The sequence below is a fragment of the Coptis chinensis genome, chromosome 4 (genome assembly GCF_015680905.1).
Source record: "Coptis chinensis isolate HL-2020 chromosome 4, ASM1568090v1, whole genome shotgun sequence".
Taxonomy (NCBI): domain Eukaryota; kingdom Viridiplantae; phylum Streptophyta; class Magnoliopsida; order Ranunculales; family Ranunculaceae; genus Coptis; species Coptis chinensis.
The window spans coordinates 101,194,260-101,214,698 of record NC_141459.1 but is presented as its reverse complement, the minus strand read 5'-3'; the positions used below and the strand labels follow the sequence as shown (position 1 = coordinate 101,214,698).

The 20,439-nt window shown below is 34.4% G+C and overlaps 2 protein-coding genes across 4 annotated transcripts; both read left to right on the top strand.

Moving 5' to 3' along the window:
* The first annotated feature begins 7,790 nt into the window (after positions 1-7,790).
* On the top strand, positions 7,791-12,354 carry LOC147506305 (bifunctional TH2 protein, mitochondrial-like). 3 transcript variants are annotated; one of them, XM_086558524.1, is made up of 7 exons: positions 7,791-8,265; positions 8,352-8,460; positions 9,364-9,654; positions 9,817-10,231; positions 10,366-10,632; positions 11,323-11,953; positions 12,055-12,354. In XM_086558524.1, the coding sequence occupies exons 1-6, from the start codon at positions 7,940-7,942 to the stop codon at positions 11,739-11,741; spliced, it is 1,827 nt and encodes a 608-aa protein (XP_086414650.1). In that variant the 5' UTR covers positions 7,791-7,939; the 3' UTR covers positions 11,742-11,953; positions 12,055-12,354. The 3 variants fall into 3 exon arrangements, with proteins under 3 accessions (XP_086414650.1, XP_086414649.1, XP_086414651.1); XM_086558523.1 differs by having other exon boundaries at positions 7,808-8,265; positions 11,323-11,957; XM_086558525.1 differs by having other exon boundaries at positions 7,852-8,265; positions 10,369-10,632; positions 11,323-11,957.
* An 862-nt stretch (positions 12,355-13,216) lies between these two features.
* On the top strand, positions 13,217-20,200 carry LOC147506304 (glutamyl-tRNA(Gln) amidotransferase subunit B, chloroplastic/mitochondrial-like). The gene is made up of 10 exons (XM_086558522.1): positions 13,217-13,831; positions 14,112-14,321; positions 15,228-15,368; positions 15,469-15,672; positions 15,776-15,973; positions 16,762-16,830; positions 18,735-18,845; positions 19,576-19,671; positions 19,765-19,866; positions 19,972-20,200. The coding sequence occupies exons 1-8, from the start codon at positions 13,232-13,234 to the stop codon at positions 19,654-19,656; spliced, it is 1,614 nt and encodes a 537-aa protein (XP_086414648.1). The 5' UTR covers positions 13,217-13,231; the 3' UTR covers positions 19,657-19,671; positions 19,765-19,866; positions 19,972-20,200.
* Positions 20,201-20,439: the final 239 nt, after the last annotated feature.

Sequence of the window (20,439 nt, the reverse complement as noted above, 5' to 3'; positions counted from 1 at the left end):
GGGAAAACTCCCACGTGATTTTTCAAGCACACTCACATTTTATGTTAGAACTAACATGAAAATTTTAATTTATTTCATGTTGTACACATACATAGTGGTGTTTGCATGTTTGTTGAACATATGTATATTGGTGTGTGCATGTGTGATAGGAGTGTTTCCATGTTTGTTGCACACATACATAATGGTGTGTGCATGTGTGGTATACAGTTATACACATGCATAGTAGTGTTTGCATGTTTGTTATGCACATGTGTACACATATATAGTGTTTGCATATATGTTATGCACATGCATAATGATGTTTGCATGTGTGTTATACACATGCATAATGGTGTGTGCATGTTGATAACCACATGCATAGTAGTGTTTGTATGTGTGTTGTACACATGCATAATGGTGTGTGCATGTGTGTTGTACACATGTATAGTGGTATTTACACGTGTATTGGACTACTACTCCAAACTTAAAAATATAATCAATGATAACAATATCGAAATTGAGTTAAATCGCACAATTGATTAACACAAGATTCGAGGATTTGAAAATGAAATTCAATTGTTGTTCAGTTGTTTGTCAAACCGGTGCCGAAATCGACCCAATTATTTTTCAATTATCAATAATGTAAAATTGAAAAATAAGAAGAGTGTTTGTCATAAGAGAATAAAATGTTTTCTTATAGCTTAAATCACTAATCACAACACACAAATCAACTAACTCAAATATGAAAACAACTAGATCTCAAAAAAAATTACAAGTTTCTAGTTTGAGTTTTTCTTTTTGCTAGATGGAGAAGGAGATAAATATTTTCTCATATCTTAACTCACTAATCACAAGTTCACAACACACAAATCAATTACCTCAAAGATGGAAACAATTAAATCTCAAAAATATTTTACAAGTTTCTAGTTTGAGTTTTTTTTTGCTAGATGGAGAAGAAGGTCATAATTGGTATTAATAAAAAAATAACTTGCTGATGTCAGCCCGTTTTTGTCCTAAAATCGTAATTATTGGTCAACCATGTCTAAAACTGAAATTATTGGTCAATTTATGTGTTTGGGCCTAAATTTGTGATTTTGGACTTTTCTTGTTTCGGTCACTACTATTTGTAATGGAACTCATTTTTCAGTACAATGTTATAGATTTGTATATATATTATTGGGATTATGCTTGTAATCATAATTGAATACCCATTATAAAAAACTATGTTGTGCGCCTCTGTGCCAAGGGGGTACAACAATAAACTTTAGTGAAAAAGTTGCAGCTCATTGTCAAAGGGATCCCTAGAGCGGTGCCAAGGCGTCGTTGAGAATCCTAATGCCTTGTGTCCCTAGAGCTGTGTTTTGTGTTTAGTATGTAAAGATGACTTTATGATTGTATTTTGTCTTCTCACTTAATAAATTGAAATTTGAAAGGATTATTGTGTAAGAAAAACAGCTAAAAAAAAAGTTTCACTAAGACTTAAACCAGATAATCCTGTAGAGGGTAGGTGGCGCTTCATTAGTGCAAGGCCTAATCCTCTTCAACTAGCATAGATAAACTACATCATAGGATTTCTTTCTTTCTTTCTTTTCATGAGGCTGTTGCATTTTGTTTCTTAAAACATATGTATCTATGAGTTGTATACTAATTAATAATATGTTTCCTCATACCAGTTATCTTGAAGGTGATTGTATTAGACTATTAGCTCATATTGGGTCTGCCATCTTTAATGGACCTATTGTCTATCCTGAAACCAGTACATTTAACTTTTTGCATAATGTCCACTGTTTTCTTGGGACATACTTTTGAATATTTAGATTGGAACATCCAAAGGAAATTTGGGAATGGATTCAAATTGTCGGATAAATGAATTGTGATCTTTTTGTTTGTACTAGGCTAAGTCACAAATACTTTTCTTTAGTTACATAACTAGATTTTGGACCGGGCATAAGCCCGAATCTATTAAATATTTTTTGTGTGCTGAAAAGGTTTTACAAAATGTCTCACACAAATTTTCAAATCATAATATATTTTTATTGAAAATAAACTGAAATACGTTAATGAGCAGCGATTATGGTGCATAAGTACTTGGAAACTAAGGGATCAAATTGAGATAGCCTTTTTACTTTGTGGTTTAGGATATTAATCCATAATTTTCAAATAGAATTATCTTAAACTCGATCTAACTTGTATAATAGTTTTCTTATATTTATGGTGATTTAGCGGTAAATTTTCGAATCAAAATATATTTTTATTGAAAATAAACCGAAATACATTAATGAGCAGCAATTATGGTGCATAAGTACTTGGAAACTAAGAGATCAAATTGAGATAGCCTCTTCACTTTGTGGTTTAGGATATTAATCCGTAATTTTCAAATTGAATTATCTTAAACTCGATCTAGCTTGTATAATAGTTTTATTAGATTTATGGTAATTTAGCGGTAAATCATTACCGCTCGGCTTACATACTAATGTGTACAAATCATTAAAACAGATTAATTGTTTATATATTCTCAAAGAATACACTACTCACACTTGAAAATATTTATCACATGAACGTGTCCTATGAATGGGTGCCATTATATTAAATTATTCTAAAAAATATTAGAAACTATGCATAACTATGAGATATGAAAATTATATTAATTACTCATTTAAATTTCTTGCACTACTCTCTATAAAAAGAAAGCATCAAACCTTGATAAAACTCATCGACTTCTTTTTATTGTTAGGTTTAATAATAGAAGTTTGATTGAAGTTTTGTAAGAATGTCCAATGTGGAGAAGATAATATTGAAGCTACTTGAATAGCAAGACATTGCCAATCACAATAAAAGAATTATAATAAACACTATTTAAAATGCAAAACTATATTTGTCGGGACATTTATTCCCCCTACATATAATACAAATATGTTTTAGGGTTATTAGTTCAATGCATTTGCATCAAATTTTTGATTTTCCATTAAATATTCTTTGAGGTTAGTTTAATGTAGTACGTTGCATCCAGTTTCCAGTTTCCAATTTCTCATTAATTATTCTTTGAGGTTAGTTCAATGTAGTTGCATCAAGTTTCCAATTTCTCTTTAATTATTATTTGAGGATAGTTCGGTGCAATTGCATCCACTTTATGATTTCACATTAGTTATTCATTAAGGTTAATTCAGTACAGTTGCATCCAGTTTTCGATGTTTCGTTAATTAGTCTTTGAGATTAGTTCATTGCATTTTCATCTAGATTCCAATCTCCTGTTAATTACTCTTTGAGGTTAGTTCAATACATCTGCATCAAGTTTCTGATTTTCGGTTAATTGTTTTTCTAGGTTAGCTCGATAGTTTACAATTTCTATACCGTTTGCATACATGTAAGAGTCTATTTTTATAAACTCACTTTCGTTTTGAGTTCCTAATTACTCGTAATTACTCATGTGAGAAGGCAAAAAAAGTGGACATTTATGCTTTGAGGTCAGTGCGATGCAGTTACATCCGACTTTCAATTTCTAGTTAATTATTTTTTGAGGTTATTTCAATGCATTTGCTTCCAATTTCTGATTTCCCGTTAGTTAATCTCTATTTTAGTTTAATGCATTTGCATCCAATTTTTGTTTTTCCGTTAATTATTCTTTGAGGTTAGTTCAATGCAGTTGCATCCAATTTCCAATTTTATGTTAATTGTTTTTTGGGGTTAGTTCAATGCATTTGCATCAAGTTTCTGATTTCCTGTTAATTTTTTTTGAGGTTAGTTCAATGCAGTTACATCAAATTTATAATTTCTCGTTAATTATTCATTTAGGTTAGTTCAGTGCAGTTTCATCCATTTTTCAATGTTTTGTTAATTAGTCTTTGATATTAGTTTATTGCATTTGGATCCAGTTTCTGATTTTCTGTTAATAACTCTTTAAGGTTAGTTCAATACATCTACATCTAGTTTTTGATTATTTATGCTTTGAGGTTAGTTCGATGCAATTATATCCGGTTTCTGATTTCCTGTTAATTATTCTTTGAGATTATTTCAATGCATTTGTATTTAGTTTCGATTTCCACCAACTATTCTATGAGGTTAGTTTAATGCGATTACATTACTGTTTTTGATTTTCTCATTAATTATTATCGAGGTTTGTTTGATGTATTTGCATCTTGTTTTTCGATTTCCGTTAAGTATTTTTTCAAGAATTTGCATCCAATTTCTAATTTTCCGTTAGTTATTATCGGCGTTAGTTTAATGCAATTGCATCCAGTTTCGATTTCTAGTTAATTACCTTTTGAGTTTAGTTTATTGCATTTGCATAAAGTTTCCGATTTTCCGTTAATTACTCTTTAAGCTGAGTTATGTATTTGAATCCAATTTCCGATTTCTTTTTAACTATCCAATGTGGTGTGTAATACCAACTTTTACTGATCCATCTGTAGTATCATTGCAAACACTACAGTTCCCGATTTACTATGTGGGATCATTGAAGATTATCCAGTTCCCGATTTCCCATTAATTATTCTATAAATTATGCATGACTCACTATGTGGAATTTTCAAAGATTATCTACGACGGGTGTTGTTATATTAATTATTCTGAAAAATATTTGCAAATATGCAGAACTAATATATATTAATATTGTATTGATCACTCAACCAAATTTCTTATAACGTGAAAACCTCACTCTCTATTAAAAAAAAATAACACACCTTTGATAAAACCCTTCAATTTCATTTTGTTGTTTAATAATAAAAGTTTAATTGAAGTTTTGTGAGATTGCCTAATAAGGTAAAGTTCGTATATATTGAAGCTACTTGAATAGCAAGAAGTTCACAATCATACAAAAGTGATAAGATAAACACTATTTTAAATGCAAAACTATACTTATCGAGATATTCTCACAACATATAACCCAACTATGTTTTGAGGTTAGTTCAATGCATTTGCATCTAGTTTCTGATTTTCTATTATTTATATTTTGAGATTAGTTCAATGTAGTTGCATCTAATTTCCAATTCCCGTTGTTTATTTTTTTAGATCAGTTTAATGCAGTTGTATCAAGTTTTTTTTTATTTTTCTTTAATTATTCTTTTCGGTTAGTTTAATACATTTGCATCTAATTTCCAGTTTCCTATTAATTGTTCTTTGAGGTCACTTTAATGCATTTGCCTCCAGTTTTTGATTTCCCATTAATTATTCTATGAGATTAGTTTAATTCATTTTGTATCAGGTTTCGATTTCTCGTTTATTATTTGATAAAATTGTATTTGTATATAGTTTTTGATTTCTCATTAATTATTATTTGAGGTTAGTTCAATGAATTTGCATCCAGTTTCCGATTTCCCATTAACTATTTAATGAGGCTAGTTCAATGCATTTGCATCAAATTTATTTTTTGAGATTAGTTCAGTGCAGTTGCATCCGGTTTATGATTTCCCATTAATTATTTTTTAAGATTAGTTCTACGCATTTCCATCATGTTTCCAATTTATAATTAATTTTTCTTTGAGGTTAGTTCAATCTGATTTGTATCCAGGTTCGATTTCCCATTAATTTAATCTTTGAGGGTTAGCTCAATGCATTTGTATCCAGTTTCCGATTTTCCAATAATTTTTTTTTTATGTTAGTTTGATGTATTTGCATCCAAGTTTTGATTTTCCATTAATTATTCTTTGAGGTTAGTTTAATGCAGTTGTATCCATATTATAATTTTATATTAATTACTTTTGAAGATTAGTTTAATGCTTGCATTTGCATCCACTTTCCGATTTCTTGTTAACTATTATTTGAGATTAGTTCGATGCATTTACATCCAGTTTTCGGTTCTCCATTAATTGTTTTTTGACCAGTTTCCGATTTCTTGTTAAATATTATTTGAAATTAGTTCGATACATTTGCATCCAATTTATTTTACATATATATGTGTCCACGTTCATTTTCAACAGTTTATTTTATCCAATGTCCTAATACTCTCTCTCCCTCTCTTTTTCTTTCTTTTTTTTTTCTTTCTTTTCTCTGCTCTACTGTTCCTATTTATATCCTCCTCCCTTCTTTCCTATCCATTGATCTCTATCCTATCCTCTGGTCCACACTCGCACACCTATCCTCTTAGGGTTCCGCGGCCTTGCTGATGTACCCCCCGTTCCTTCTCTATTAAGTTGTCTCCTCTTTGACTCTGACCGCTCTCTTTCCACATGCTGCTGTACGGCCCGACCACTTTTGCAGAGCCGCGGCCTCGATCCGGTGTTTCACGCCTTCTTTTTCTTATATTACTTCGGGATGGCGGACATGCCACCTCGATAGCCCAAAAAGGGGTTAATACAACGACCTCTTTTTTCAGCCCCTGAACCCAAATAGAGAGACCTGAATAAGGGAAAGTGTCAACAATCTTATTGGAGAGTGAAAGTTGTCAATTGTCTTAAATATTCACACACAGATAACAGTAAGGTTTTGAGATTTTTAAATCAAGAAGCATGGAGAATGATCGACATGACGAACCTCGATGGAATCTTTTGAGATTTGAGCCAACCTTAAGTTGACGTTTGGAGAATGATCGACACGCCAAGAAAGAGATTAGCAAAAAAATGGATCTTCCATTTAAAATATAACAAATTCATTTTAGGAAATGTGTGATATATACCTTTCTTCTTGTACTTGAACAGAGTATTAGAGTATTGATTATTCAAGCAAAATCTCTTATTGCTAAATCACCCGACAGAAAAGTCTCAATAATCCTTCGTTTCCCTTAGATATCCTCTATCTATCTATCTACCTATCTGTCTCTCTGCGCATTGGCTGTGAAGTGTGAAGTCAATTTGGAAGTAATCCATCTTGGTGTACTTGTAATACTTCTTTTGATAATAATGAAATAACATTTTATCAACAAAAAAATGTAACCATACAATAGAAACACAAAACCACAGAGACGTAAAAAGTAAAAGTAGTGGAGGAGCACCAATTCCAGGATGAGGATATTGAATTCAATCAGAAAAAACAACAGATGAATGTATCATGAACTATACCAAGAGATACGTAACAAGGTGCAAAATTGATCCACATATTCCTACTGACTAATACTGCAAACACCTTAACCAAAGCTTAGAAGTAACAACCAATCCATGTGATTAAAAACTAACCAAATCACTTGTCAAACAAAACCTAATGCATCAATACAGACCAAGAAAACCAATCAATTTCAAACATTATAGCTCCAAAAAAAGAGTTCGTGAAGAATATCATTCAGACATTTAACAACCACATTACTTTGACCTTTTCAACTCATAAGTTCTCCAGAGCATGTTCTCACTCACCATCCTCAGGTTGAAGTTTACTATTCGACACTACCCTTTAAATTTTGCATGGAGTTTATTAAACAATTTATTTTTGTTTAAATTTTCTTTTGATTTGTTGTGATCACACATAGAGGAAGTGAGAGAGACGGAGCAGAGAGAGTTTAGATAATATACTTGATAGTGAAAAGTCTACAATACCCCCACAATTGATAGGGGAAAGACGAAATTGCCCCTGTGACTTATGTGAAAAATCTTGTTCAATGCTTAGAACCCTTTTGGATCCGAACTGTCTGACTTTCAATATTAACTGGGCGGACATCCCTTGAAATAAGCCCATTGAAATTGGATTTCATCAAATCTTTGTGGGCACTTTTACCTAATCAACTTCCGCACATTTTCAATAAAAAACCGTTTACTAGTCAAAACTAACCATGAAAATCAACCTAGAGCAGTCACCAGTCCAAGTCTAATAAAGGGTAACCAAGTCTAAAATTCTAATTTTTCAGCCCATCCTAATTAATTTTCACTAGTCTTTTACTCAGCAGTCACGAGAAGACCCTGAATACAAAACTTACCCACTTTACCCATCTCCGCCGGCCGCCCTTTTCTCTTTTCTCTTTCCTCTTTTTCTTTTTTCCATTCCTATAAATACCCCTCCCATTTTCATTCCTCTCATTTCACTCCCCTCTCTCTTTTTCATGCGTTTCCTCAAATCCATTTCTTCTTCTCCACTCTTCAAATCTATCCCTTCCTTTTCTTCATCTTCAAATCAACTTTCTTTCTTCCGATCTTCTTCTTCTAATCTCAAATCATCATCATTATCATCGATGGGAGTTGTGGCGGTATCAGGTGGAGATGAACAAGGGAGTATAGCGAGAAGGTTTTGGATTAAGTTTAAGAAAGAAACAGTGTTTAGTTTGTATACACCTTTTGTTGTTTCATTAGCTTCTGGTAATTTGGAATTGGATACTTTCCGTCATTATATTGCTCAAGACGTTCATTTCCTTAAAGCTTTTGCTCAAGCGTAAGCCACTTTATTCAATTCTTCAATTTTATTCTACTTGTATTATTTAATTGGTTTAAATGATTTATGTTTTTTTTGTTATTTAGGTATGAATTGGCGGAAGATTGTGCAGATGATGATGATGATAAACTTTCTATTCGGGATATGAGGAAGTCTGTGATTGATGAGCTTAAAATGCACGCTTCTTTTGCACAAGTAAGTTTATTTGATTTTACCAATATTATTGCAAGATCTGTAGATGGTGACATTTCATTTGATTTGAGGATAGTGAAATTGTAGGAAGAAACTTTGTTAACGTCATTTACAAACACAAACAAGTAGTTCAAACTGAAAGCCCAAGTTATGGAGGAGGCTGACTAGGATCTCATGTTTTAGGTTCCATTCCATGTATTTGTGAGGTTTTTAGGGGTCCACTACTGTGGTCTGTAGGACCGAGGTGATTTTTCGCAGTTCAATGAAGAGTTCTACGATCTATTTGTTGTAATAAGATAAGAACTCACCCACTTTTTGAGTTTGGGAAAGATTGTTTAAAGTTGTGTTTGGTAAATAAAGTTGTTGGTACTGAAGTGATGGTTAATGAACTAGACAAGGTGAGAAATCAGTCAATAAGTTTCTCGGTATGGAAAGTGTGGTGCTTTAAAAATTCCGTTTAGTAGCTAGGCACTAAACATGAGCCTAGTGCAGCCAAAGGAGCAGACCCTAACTAGGCACTGGACGTGAGCCTAGTGCCTAGGCAGTGGACCTAGGTGCGACTAGGCTATGCCATCACACTGGTTAAAAGTTACCTTATTTGGCCAAGCTAGCACCATTTAAAACCTTCAATAAACTTCTATTGTGTAAATTTTTTATCTAGTTGTGAGATAGGGAAAGAACTTGTGTACATCTCGATCTTTGTCGTGTTTTGTTACTGAATGAGATTCATGTTTATGCTGAACTACGAGTTAGTGTTGTGTGGAATTCGTTGTTAGCAAGACTGTAAATAAACCCTAGTTTTATATTTAGAGTATATGTTAGTTTGTTGTTCCTTTTGCATTTAATTCGTAGGTGATGTTACAGCATATTGGTCTACATTTTGAATAGAATCAGTTGTGCATGTAGGAATGGGGTTTTGATCCTGCAAAAGATACCAGTGCCAACTCTGCGACAGTAAAATACACTGAATTTTTGTTAGCTACAGCTTCTGGGAAGGTCGAAGAAGGCAAAGGTGTTGGTAAAATTGCAACTCCGTTTGAGAAAACTAAAGTTGCTGCTTATGCACTAGGTGCTATGACACCTTGCATGAGGCTCTATGCCTTTTTGGGTAAGGAGCTAATGGGGCTTCTGGATCCTGCTGAAGACAGTCATCTCTACAAGAAGTGGATTGTCAACTATGCTTCTGAAAGTTTTGAGGTTTGTTTCCTTCAAAGTTATTCACTTGTTTGTTATCGATGATATCTTCCTTAGACTGATTTATGAGATAAATGTGTGATGCTTGTATTATTGTATTGGCATGAAATGGTTTATTTTTTCCAAGCACTGATCAATGTAATTACTTTGGTCTTATTTTATCAGGCATCAGCTCTGCAAACAGAAGATCTTCTTGATAAACTAAGTGTCTCTTTGACTGGTGAAGAGCTTGAAGTAATAGAGAAGCTTTACCACCGAGCCATGAAACTTGAAATCAATTTTTTTTCAGCTCAACCGATTACTCAGAGAATTGTTGTACCTTTATCCAGAGCGTTTGATCCTACTGGCTATCATCTCTCTATATTCTCAGATTTTGACTTGACTTGCACTGTTGTTGATTCCTCTGCAATTTTAGCGGAGATTGCTATATTGACAGCACCAAAAACTGATCAAAATGATCCTGAAAAGTCACTGGTTCGTATGTCATCTGCTGATTTGAGGAACACTTGGGGTCTCCTTTCTACACAATATACTGAAGAGTATGAACAATGCATCGAAAGCATTCTTCCTAGTGAGAAAGGTAAATAAGGTGGTATAATAAGTTGATAATTTCTCTATGCAGATGGTATAATATATAGCGCACGATTGCTTGATTCAAGATAAAAGTTAATAAAATGTTGCTCAGGATGTTTCCCTTCTCCTGTGATTTTGCAGCAGGAGAATTTAATTACGAAGGTTTATGCAAAGCACTGGAACAACTTTCTGACTTTGAGAAACGGGCAAACTCAAGGGTAGTGGAGTCTGGGGTACTGAAGGGTATTAACCGAGAAGACATTAGGAGAGCCGGCGAACGCCTTAAACTCCAGGATGGTTGTACTGGGTTTTTTCAAAAGATAATAAAGAATGAAGAGCTAAATGCAGATGTTCATATACTATCATATTGTTGGTGTGGTGACCTCATTAGGTCAGCATTCTCATCAGGTATGTTCTTTTTGTATTAAAAAAATATCTGGTAGTTGTAGTGGACATTGCTCATAGATCTATTTGGTTTCTTTGGTGTACTATTTTAGTTCTGCTTTCTTACATTGAAATGTTTCAGTGTCAATGAAATCACATATATAATGTGAGTCTCAGTCAACTTTGAACTGATTCTAACAAACTACACAGTGTTTTCCTTTAACCAAACCTCTGTCCACTGGCCTGTTGTATGGGAAATTGCATCATTCTGGTGGTTTCTTGTCGACATAGCTAAATATGCTGAGACACTTGGGCAATGGTGGTTAAGAGCAACTTTTTTATATGTATTCTTAATGAATGACACCTTTATTTATTACCCAATTCACTACAACTTGACAGTAAAATGGAAGATTTCCTTACATTAACTAAGCACATTTGAAAGCTTTCAGGCGAATAATTAAACTGTTGAGCTCAAAAGCTGTGCGAAATCTTAATTAGTCTTTCTCTTAATACCAGCTTGTGGCTGTAGTTCTCCTGCTAGAAGATTTCTTTTCATGTAGAGAGACTGAAATTTGAATTAGTTGGTTAGTCCAATACAAAAAAATAACGAATAAAAAAAATTAGAACAGAAACAAAAAAAAGCACAGTACGAATTTCTACAGTTCCTCGTATTCCGTAAAATCACACTATCTAAATTGCTGTTTTCTTAACCAGGGGAGCTAAATGTTAGTCTGGATATACACGCAAATGAATTCGCTTATGAAGCATCCATTTCGACGGGCGAAATTGTGAAGAAGGTGGAGTCTCCCCTAGACAAGGTTAAAGTTTTCAAGGAGATCAGGGAAAAGCAGAATGATAAGGCGAATCACTTGTCTGTCTATATTGGTGATTCAATGGGTGACTTACTTTGCCTGCTCGAAGCAGATGTAGGTATAGTGGTTGGTTCAAGTGAAAGCTTAAGGAGATTGGGGAGTCAGTTTGGTGTTTCTTTCGTCCCATTGTTCTCTGGTTTGGTGAAGAAGCAGAAAGAATTTGGTGGTAGTGAAAGTTCTAATTGGAAAGGGCTGTCTGGCACGCTCTATACTGTCTCTAGTTGGGCTGAGATACATGCCTTCGTTTTGGGGCCGCCATAGAATCGTCTTGTGCTGATGCTCTCTGTCTCTCATTCACACTCTCACTTGTTTAGAATATATTTCAGAATTCATATGTAGTAGTAGGATACATAGATACAGATGGTGGCTAATTTTACCAAGTGCCACAGGTCAACTGTTGTTTTTTTCTCTACAGAGACTGCCATCTAGAGACATGTAAATGTTGTGCTTCGATGACGACTGCTAATACAATTGTTGGTATTACTGATTTACTTGTCCTTTCTTTTAAGTTCTATTAGTTATATTTTATTCTCCAGATTGTTACATCGGCTCATTTTGTTTTCTGTGTCTGCAGATATTGGGAGAAGACAGGTGGTGTATCAGTAAGCAAATGTCTCAAGAGGTGGAGGGATTGTAGGAATTTGTTTACTACTAGATTCTGGTATACAAGAATTCTTTTCTTATATTGCTACTCAGATTTTTGAGGAGATGGCAATTTAGGAGGTACATGGGTCTTCAGTATCTGTACTCTGCTGATCCCAACAGTTTTATGGTTGTAATTGAACTGGAAAAATCACAACAGTCAATGATATACTGATGTACAGTTGGTACTTGATACCCATTGATCTTTAAATGCAAAGTGCTGAAATATCCATTCCTGTTGTTACAGTTTTCATCCCTGTAGATTTTGACTCTTGTATTTGGCTCAGTTAATCACAATCAAGGATATGGGAAATTTAAATGCGTTTTAGTAGGCACGCCCTCTTTTTGCTAGGTTAGTAACTCCCAGAACGTGTGCTTTGCTCAATGCTCGTAATATCATGAGTTACGAGATGTCTTTTTTCTAAAGATGTAATTTTATTATTTTTTTTTTTTTTTTTTTTTGGTAACTTGGTAGATACAAATGTGATGTGTGAGAACCTATAAGCTTTGCCATTCCCTGGTAAGGATTCAGTCCACTCTTTCCAGGTTGTACCATAAGCCTTCCCCAGTCCTTCCTTTTAATAAAGCGTCTTGCCTTTTCTAGTTTTGGACTTCGGATGTGCTAAACCCATGTTCCTTACGTGCTCGGGTTGGCTTCTATATATAAGAATTTAGATTATTAGATTTTAAATTTTGTAGCAGATGTGAAATCATATAAAATGGTTGCATAAAGTTTTTAATTAGTTCTAGTGTCTAGTTCCTTTCTCTATTTCCAAACCTGATCATAATCCTGTCGAGAGCGCACTATGTTGTCGGTTCATAATAATAAATAAATTAATTATAACATGAAATTTTGGATGGCACTCACCATCACCCTTTTTTCCTAGGCCTTTTGGAAAGTATATAGGGTTGATATTCCACTAAGCTATCGATTGGATTTTCACCAACAACTATCGTCGACCTATAAATTGAAATGCCATCATCGTCCACCTATAATTGGGCCTGGTTTGAATAGTATTGGGCCCACATAAATTCCAGCCCAGTCCATTTCTTTTTCTTTCATCGTACATTCTCGTACCATATCTAGTCTCAAAACACTTGACTAGTTAATGGCTTCCATATGCTTCAAAGCAATCCAAACACGCCCTTTCTTTCTGCACCCATCAACACTCTTAACGAAAAAAACAACCACACCACTTTACTTGTGCACACTCCAAACCCAACAACCCAAACCCAGCAACCCGAACCACAAAAAACCCACCAACTCAAAACTCCTAACAAACTATGAATCTATCATAGGTATAGAAACACACGTCCAACTATCAACACAAACAAAAGCATTTTGTAGTTGCCCCTACACATATGGTTCACAGCCAAACTCAAACATATGCCCCATTTGCATGGGCTTACCTGGTGCATTACCAGTTTTTAACTCTAAAGTTATTGAGTTTGCAGTTAAACTAGGCTTAGCTTTGAATTGTAAACTGTCTTTGAATTCTAAGTTTGATAGGAAACAATATTTTTATCCTGATTTACCTAAAGGGTATCAGATTTCGCAATTCGATGTGCCCATTGCTAGTAATGGGTTTGTGGATTTAGATCTTCCTGTTGAGTTTGGTGGTGGGCATAGGAGGTTTGGTATTACTAGAGTTCATATTGAGGAAGATGCTGGAAAGTTACTTCACTCTGATACTGGTACTTACTCTCAGGTAATGCATTTTTATGCTGTTATTAACTAAATTGTCATTTTTGTTTATGTTAGATTAAGTAGTCTTTGTAATGTTAATAGTTTTAGAACCTAGTTATAGGTCTTTATGCTTGTAATTTGGGTTTTTGTGAACACACAATATTATCAGTTACTCTTTGTAATGTTCGTATGTTTGAATGATTATGTTATCCTATTGAAAATGTGTACTGTCATGAGGGTTTTCTTTTTAGAGTTTGTAGGAAATTAGTAGGTATGTTGAAAGTATGTAGTTTGTTGTGCAGGTTGACCTCAATAGAGCAGGTGTGCCTTTGCTTGAGATTGTATCTGAGCCCGACATGAGAACTGGTCTTGAGGCTGCCGAGTATGCCTCTGAGATACAGAGAGTTGTTCGATTCTTGGATGTGAGCAATGGCAATATGCAGGAAGGATCACTACGTTGTGATGTGAATGTTTCTGTCCGTCCTATCGGACAGGCCGAGTTTGGAACAAAGGTAGCTGATATTGTATCACTTAAAAGCAAATGCTGTTTATGCTCCATGTAGTTCTTTAAAATCAGCATGTATTTTATCATTTAAGTTCTGTTGCAGTCTTCACAATCAAGTTGTTGTATTTTATGGCTTTTTGCTATACGTTATCGTGGCTACTTAACACTAAAAAACACTTTGGTTAGGATCACGCTTGCTGTAGTTTACGTCCTCAAGAAATTTAATGAGAAGGGGAATTATTGCAATGTTGATGAATTTTTTTCTTTTTAACTCATCAATAGAGCTCCAGTAAGACACTGCATTACAATAGTGCCTATTTGCGGAGCTTCATGAAAGACACTGCATTATATAGTGACTTTGCATGAACTGAAGAACACTATTGTTTTTCTTTTTTTTTTTTGCTTGGTAAAGTGACTTTGCATGAACTGAAGAACGCTATTTGAAGAGAGAGATAAAAATCCAAAATGAACTTTCTTTTGTTAGCATGGTCTCCCTGGTGATGTGATCATAGTAGCATACAGTTGACCTTTGATTCATCTCCTTACGGACCAAACAAGGAGCATGTGAAGGGAAAATGTTTTCGACATTGACAATGGCTGTTTTCCTATTAGATTAGTGCACTTTGATTTTTTAACTAATAAAAAATATGAGAAACTAGAAAAGGTTCCTGTTTATATTTAAGGTATGTTGGGCCGAAGGTCTTGGTTCTGATTCCCACCTTCACCGGTAAAAATGAAATTTGAGGGATTAGGGAATAAAGTTATAACTATCAAATCAATATATATCTACGGTATGTTGATCTTCTTCCATTGGTCGAGGCCTTGCCAATTTTTTTCAATCCATTTGATCAGTGATATTCCAATCTATATTGACTTATATTTTGACATCTCTGTCAATCTTTTTCATTGTCAGGTTGAAATAAAGAACATGAACTCTTTTTCAGCAATGCACAGGGCAATTGATTTCGAGATCTCTAGGCAGGTTCTTCTCCATAGTCAAGGTCAGGAGGATCAAATTGTACAGGAAACTCGCCTTTGGGAAGAGGGAGCACAGGTTATAGTCATTGTTTATAAAATGCTAGGAAAACCTACTCAAAAGCATCTTTAATACTAATGGCTACTTATTTCTCAATCAATCATGGTGTATTCTTCAGAAAACTGTTACGATGAGGAAGAAAGAGGGGCTCGCTGATTATCGGTATTTTCCAGAACCAGACCTTCCAGAAGTAGTCCTCACAACAGAATATATTGATGGAATTAAGGCTTCTCTACCGGAGCTCCCAGAGTTGAAGCGGAGGAGATATGAGAGTATGGGACTCAGTATGCAGGATGTTCTCTTTCTTGCCAATGACATAAGTGTAGGTCATTTTCCATTGTTTCCCAGTGGTCATTTCTCCACTAGCTGGCATCTTAGTTTCCACAGTCTGACAGTTTCAGACTTCCACTTAATGGATTTTTCAGGTTTGCAGATTTTTCGACGCAGCTGTTGCAAAAGGTGCTGATGTGAAGATGGCTGCAAATTGGATTATGGGTGATATTGCTGCATATTTGAATAATGAGAAGCTGTCTATAGATGAGATTAAACTCACACCTGAAGAGCTGTCGGAACTAATAGCTTCCATAAGAGGTGGAGTTATCAGTGGAAAGATTGGGAAAGAAGTAAGTCTCTTTTTCCGTTACACTTATGCTTCTAGACCTTCTTTGGGTAAACTTAGATTCCACTAGTGAAAAACCAAATTACAACTCTAGCATGATAGAGTGGGTGTAAAGGTATTAACATAGAAACTCATACATTGGAACTAGTTTGGCACTTCTTAGCCCTGTTATAATTTGCCATCCCACCTGTATGCCCTGTTAGCCACGCATTAAGGTGAGCAATACATACATATACAAGTACAACAAATTTACATCAATATATAATTGGATGTTGTTAAGTGTCATCAATTTATTAACTGCAATTCTTTGTATTTCCTTTTTTTTTTCTTCTAATTAGGTTAGACACCTCTTAGGAATGGGTAATACAAAAAGGAAATATATAACTGGATGCTGTTAAGTGTCATCAATTTGCCTGTCCTAGTTACTGTTTTTATCATCTTTTCCTCTTTTTTTTTTTTCCCCATGAGTCTGTTTATATTGTTTTTGTGATTTACTGACTGGGAGAAATAAATTATCTTTGATCCCAAAAAAAATTGTTAGATAGTTCATATGCCCACTGTTTTCAGATTTATAGTGGTTAGCTTGTTATATCTAAGTTATGTTATTTTTAACTTTTCTAGGTTAGTCACATTTGCTGTTTGAGGCATAAATCCCATAACAACAATAAGAAATATGCCTTTTTTTTATTCCACAAGGTGATGGCGTGAGGCAGTAGTTTTAACCTTTTACTGGTAAATTTGTGAACTGATTTAGCCTTTAGCTTATGTTCTATATTTCAATAATACTCACAGATACTGTTTGAGCTTATATCCAAAGGAGGAACTGTCAAGGGACTGATAGAAGAAAAAGATCTGGTCCAGGCAAGTTACTCCACCTTATTAGTAAAGCATTTTCATTAACCGTTAGTTCTATAGAACCAGATTCTGTGCTTAATATTGTTGGATTGATATAAAATTATTGTAATATCGTTATTCATTAGTCTCCAATTAATGTTGTAACTTTAGACAGGGTTAATTTGAAACATTCTTTTGAATGTCAAGATTAAATAATGCAATGTTCTCATTATGAAACATTTTCATTTTGAGCATAAATCAAGTCATAATCAGGGTGGACTGGTAGAAGTGAAAGAACTGGTCCAAGCAAGGTACTCCTTTTTAGTAGCAACGCTTTCTGAAGAGTTTTGGTTTGAGAATTATTATGTTACATGGGCTGATGACTGATCTACTTTTTTGATGGATGGATTTAAATGTTAGAACTTGAGAATCAGGAATTCTGAAATGTACATCCTTTTTAATATTGAGATTGGATAGAGCATCTTTCTCATTTTGAGTATAATAAAGCTCGTAAACGGTGGCAGACCAATGGTTCTTATTGTGAGGGGTCAGGTCGACATGTGGTAATCGACCAAGAATGATGAGTACTCTTTGCTCAACGTTCTTGGATGAAACCCTATGTTCATTAGGTATTAGTAAGTGAAGGAGATGATATTTTTGGAACAAGAGGGAAAGAGGGTTGTGAACGGGATTGAGATTTTCTTCTGTAACAGAGATTTCTTTGCAAAAGATGCTTACCTGCGGACCATATCAAGACCCTTCTTTGCGTTAAACCATTGGGAAACATAAAACAAACTTTCAACCATTGCTTCACAAGGAGCCACTGTAAGGAGGGATGTGGAGGTCCTGGAATAGAGATTTGAAAGTTAAATCTTGAGGGCCAGTCTTGTATATTTGCGGCCCATATATATGATACTTCAAATTTTAGGCGGTTAGTACACCCTCTTGTCCCCATATAGGTCCCTGTCTGCTCCTATATTTATAATCTGGAGATTATTTTTCACTAGTTCTGAGTAGTCGGTTAGAACCACTTGAATTTCTACATCCAAATGAAATTTATTCAAATTGCAGTATCTGTATTTATCGATCTTTTCATGAGGTACAAGCCCCACAATACTTCTTAATTGTGAAATTCTCAGCACGGGTTGGGAAGTAGGTTTCATTAACAGAGATTACCTAGTTGATATTTAAACTTTTGAATTTTATTTCTGGAACTAGGGCCTCTAGTGTTCTGCAAAAATGTTGCTGGTGTCCAGTTGACATTAATAGTTTGCCAAGCTGGCATCGTTTCCCCCATATTCGGTTCATCGAAACGGGTTCTTAGCTATTTTGCACATATTTTGTTCAGGAATTTAACCAATCTGACCGATAACGTGAATTAACGGTTTGCACTTTATGGATCAGTAAACTGGGTGGGTGGGTGGTCGATTTTTTTTGGTTTCTGCTATTAATGAATTACACCTCTTTTATGAATTTCTTAGCAGACTTAATCTTTAAACTGACATACATGTCATACATGCAACTTTGTATCAATATTCATTTAGTTTTTTCCTTTTTCTGGTGCTCGACGTATGATGGTTCGAGATCATCTTTACTTCGTGTCGTATTATTATCTTCTTCTTTTTCACTAATAAAACCTTATAGTTGATTACTTGGTTAAACTAGTTATAGCTCTTCCGGAAAGCTGAAGATTTCATTCAGTTCTCTCTATAACATATGATTACTTCAATATGGTAGCTGTGTCTTGCTGGGTCATTCATGTTAGCTATATACTTACAAGATTAGTTCCTGATGCAACAAAACTTGGAAATAGGGTTTCTGACTGGTAGATTGCTTTCATCTTCTCAGTCACAAAATAATTTCCCTGTTGTTTAGGTGCAATTGAATTTCTCATTCACTTTCATATGGCGTGATTTGGAAACAGATAGTAGATCCTACTTGAAATTGAAAGAATGGTAGAAAAAGTGCTTGCTGACAATCCTAAACAACTTGAGCAATATCGTGGAGGCAAAACTAAGTTGCAGGGCTTTTTTACTGGCCAGGTACTTATATGTTAAGATGTTGATTTTTATTGATAAATGTAATTCATTAGTCATTACCAACAAAAGAAATGTTATGAGTACACAGATGGACTACCCCTTAGCAAGATAGTGTAAGAGTTAATACCATCTAACCCCATAAAAACAAAGAAAATTTTGTGTACATTGTTTAATACTTGTTTTAGTGCGACCTCAAAGCGCTTTTTATATTATTTTAAGTAATCAATTCTGAAAACACATAACTTTTTTGATACATCAACATACTATGTGTGTTGATTGCGCAAGGTAATATTTCCTCGGAGACCGACTTTTCAGTAGAAAATTATGAGATAGGAGTGTATATATAAATTTTCCCCAACCTCACAAACCATTTATAATGGGAAGATTACATAGTAAGGGCATAGAGTAACTGTAATGGAACATTCTTCATCCTTGAAGCAGGTAAAAGGTTTCCTTGTATTCTTCTATGACTATCTAATGAAGGTTCTGAAGTTCTCCACTGAAAAGTTGGTTTACGGAAAACATTCCCTTTCACTATAAAACACACCCTGTGTTTCATGCTTTCTTCACTTTTTAGAATTTGACTTTCTTTAAAATAACCATATTTTTTCAGGTATTTTTTTTTCACTTTTTTGTGTCATCTGATTTCAAGTTTGGCTCTTGCCCTATAGAATGAAATCATTATGGATGTTCCAACAATAACGGATGTTACACTTGGTCTGTGTACTTTCAGGTAATGAAGGTATCAAAAGGTAAAGCGAATCCAGTGCTTTTGAACAAGATCCTCTCAGAGAAATTAAATGCCAACAGCTGATGTTCGTTTTTGAAGGTGGGTTTATGCTAATAATTCAAATTTCTACAAAGTTCATCGACAGCTCTTAATTTTCTTTGTATGTTTGTGTATATGTGTTTCAAATTCTAGCTTAGCAAGTCGATATACATAATCACTTCAGAACCATTGCTGTCAGAGAAATGCAATGGTGGCATTGATGAAGTTCCTTGGATTCCAAGTTTTCAGCATAAGGTACGCTAAGATGTGTCTTTTCTGCCAAGTATTATCAGTATAGCTCAAACATCTGACGTCCAACCTAAGAACTGATGTGCATGCTGTAATCTTTTCGTTGCACAGCAATAGGAACTGGTGATGACAAAGAAGGCCTTCTCTTTTTCTCTTTGGTTTGTGTTGGCGGTGGATCCATCGTAAGGTTACTCGGTGTAAATTTTTGACAGCCATGTTCAATTTTCGAACATTTAGAATGTTATTAAACCTGTTTGTTGTATCTGTTCAGTAAATCTGACTGTTTGTAAATGTTTGGTCCTAACAGTGCTAATAAGATGGATTAGATTTTGTTTAAGAAGGCCATAGTTTTGGAACTGGAAGATGTCTTGATTATTTGAAATGTCTGAATAAATAATTAATAATTAGAACATATTTTAACCTTCTAATTGGAACACATTTTGTCGGCTATCCAACTGTAATCCATAATTAGATAGCATAGCAGATGATTTTATTAATGGAGTGGTAAAATAGGTATAATGCTCCTTAGTTTGAAAATTGTGGAGAATATTTCCAGAGTTCTTGGCAAAATTGGGGTCA